General features: G+C 50.2%; 1 protein-coding gene across 1 annotated transcript; it reads left to right on the plus strand.

Annotated features, from left to right (window-relative positions):
- Positions 1–589: 589 nt before the first annotated feature.
- Positions 590–1,237, plus strand: RNASE10 (ribonuclease A family member 10 (inactive)). Its single transcript, XM_016199630.2, has one exon. The coding sequence runs from the start codon at positions 590–592 to the stop codon at positions 1,235–1,237; it is 648 nt and encodes a 215-aa protein (XP_016055116.2).
- Positions 1,238–1,768: the final 531 nt, after the last annotated feature.

The raw sequence follows: 1,768 nt of genomic DNA on the forward strand, positions 1-1,768 counted from the left end.
TCTCCCCCCCCCTCACTTCCTACCTCCCTGCCGCTCCTCAGCTTAGGAACAAGAATGGACTATGTACAGTACTTCTTCTATTTTCTTTCATCTTTTCGGGGGGAAGAGTGGGTAGCAAGGAGAGTAATAAAGACCTAAAGGAGCAAAAATAAATTTGGGATAAAAAAGAGAGAGATGGTCTCCTATGGCAATTCTAGTCCTTCCCTGAGAGTAAGGTTATCTACAAGAATGTCTCTCAAGGAAAGTGTGACACTGTACCGGCTTCTCTTCTCAACCAGTCTCTTGGGTTCCTTGGAACTAATTTCTGTTTGAGAGTCAGTTGATGTCAACTTTCCTCCACAAATGAACCGATTTTAGAACTGCTTCCCCTGGTGTTTCCTGTCCTGCAGGATCCACAGGTTATTACACAACGACAGGGAATGTGGTGGGGAGGGACCGGTGGTGCCTGGAGGGGAGAGGGTAGGGTGGGGAAAGGGAGAGGAGACCCCAAAGGCTATGCTGTCAGGGTTTAAGGAGTCTAGGGTCTCTACTGGAACCAAGTTTCACCTCAAAGTCAGTCCTTTCTTTTCCCTCCTCCTTTCCAGGCAAAATGAAGCTGACTCTGGTGCAAATCTTTTTCATGATGTTACTGCTGTTGCTGGGCTTGGGGATGGGCCTGGGTTTGGGGCTTCGGATGGCTGCTGCAGTCCTGGAGGAGAGTGACCAATCACTGAATGAATTTTGGTCCAGTGACTCAAGGGACAAGGCCAAGGCCACAAAGGAGAGAGAGGGCACCCAAACATCAGAAACCCTGCTGCTTAGCAACAAAGGTGTGGTACAACCTGGCTGGCCCGAAGAGCCCATCGTCAATGAAGATGAAGTTGGAGGAAACAAGGTGCTCAGGGCTGCTGCTCTCTCTCGGAGCAGCAGAGACTCTCCCGAGCTTGATCTGATGGCCCGGGAGTGCAATACCATGATGGCACACAAGATGAAGGAGCACAACCGCGCGTGCATCACCGAGTACACATTCATCCACGAGGAGGTAGAGACAGTCAAGGCTGTCTGCAAGGAACCCTCCGTGACCTGTGAGCTCCCGAGAGGCAAGTGCCACAAAAGCTCCCGTCCTTTTGATTTGACATTTTGCAAGTTATCCAAACCAGGCCAAGTCACTCCTCACTGCAATTACGTCACTTTCATTTTTGAAAAGTTCATTATTCTATCCTGTAATGACATGAAGGTCCAGGTGGTGTCTGGATAACAAAGCAACGTGTCATCTTTTCGCCCACCTTCTCCTCTCCCTCTTTCTCATGCTATTTCCCTCCTCGTAGGTCTTCTGCCAAGAAGGTTCTGGGAAGAGAGGCTGGCTTATTTTTTATCATCCCCCCATGAAAAGACAACTTTTTTTGCCCAAGGGCTCACCTACCTTGCATCTCCTCCCTGGGGTTAGAAGTGGCAGAGCAGGCTGACGATGCCTAGATTTGCTGGGCTCTTCCTCTCTCAGGGCCCATCTCCTGCCCTGGAAAGAGATTAGTGAAGGCGGCTCTAGGCTTTCCTGTGGTCCTGGTCATTCGTCTGTTCCCTGGTCTGTTGGCTTTTGGGTGTGGACTATAAGAGTTGGATGCTTCCTTTACCCATGTCCTTTCCCCCATGAAAAGACAACTCTTTTTTGCCCAAGGGCTCACCCACCCTGAGCCTCTAGGGCAATAAAACTCCCGGGGGTTTCCACATCCTCTGACAGGTTCCCACCAGCTTCTCTCCTAAAGGATTCCCACACTGTCCTCCTGTTTCC

Source organism: Miniopterus natalensis, chromosome 1, assembly GCF_054644295.1.
Source record: "Miniopterus natalensis isolate mMinNat1 chromosome 1, mMinNat1.hap1, whole genome shotgun sequence".
Taxonomy (NCBI): domain Eukaryota; kingdom Metazoa; phylum Chordata; class Mammalia; order Chiroptera; family Miniopteridae; genus Miniopterus; species Miniopterus natalensis.

Excerpts from the sequence above, each read along its gene's own strand:
- RNASE10 (XM_016199630.2), top strand. The coding sequence starts at position 590 with ATGAAGCTGACTCTGGTGCAAATCTTTTTCATGATGTTACTGCTGTTG.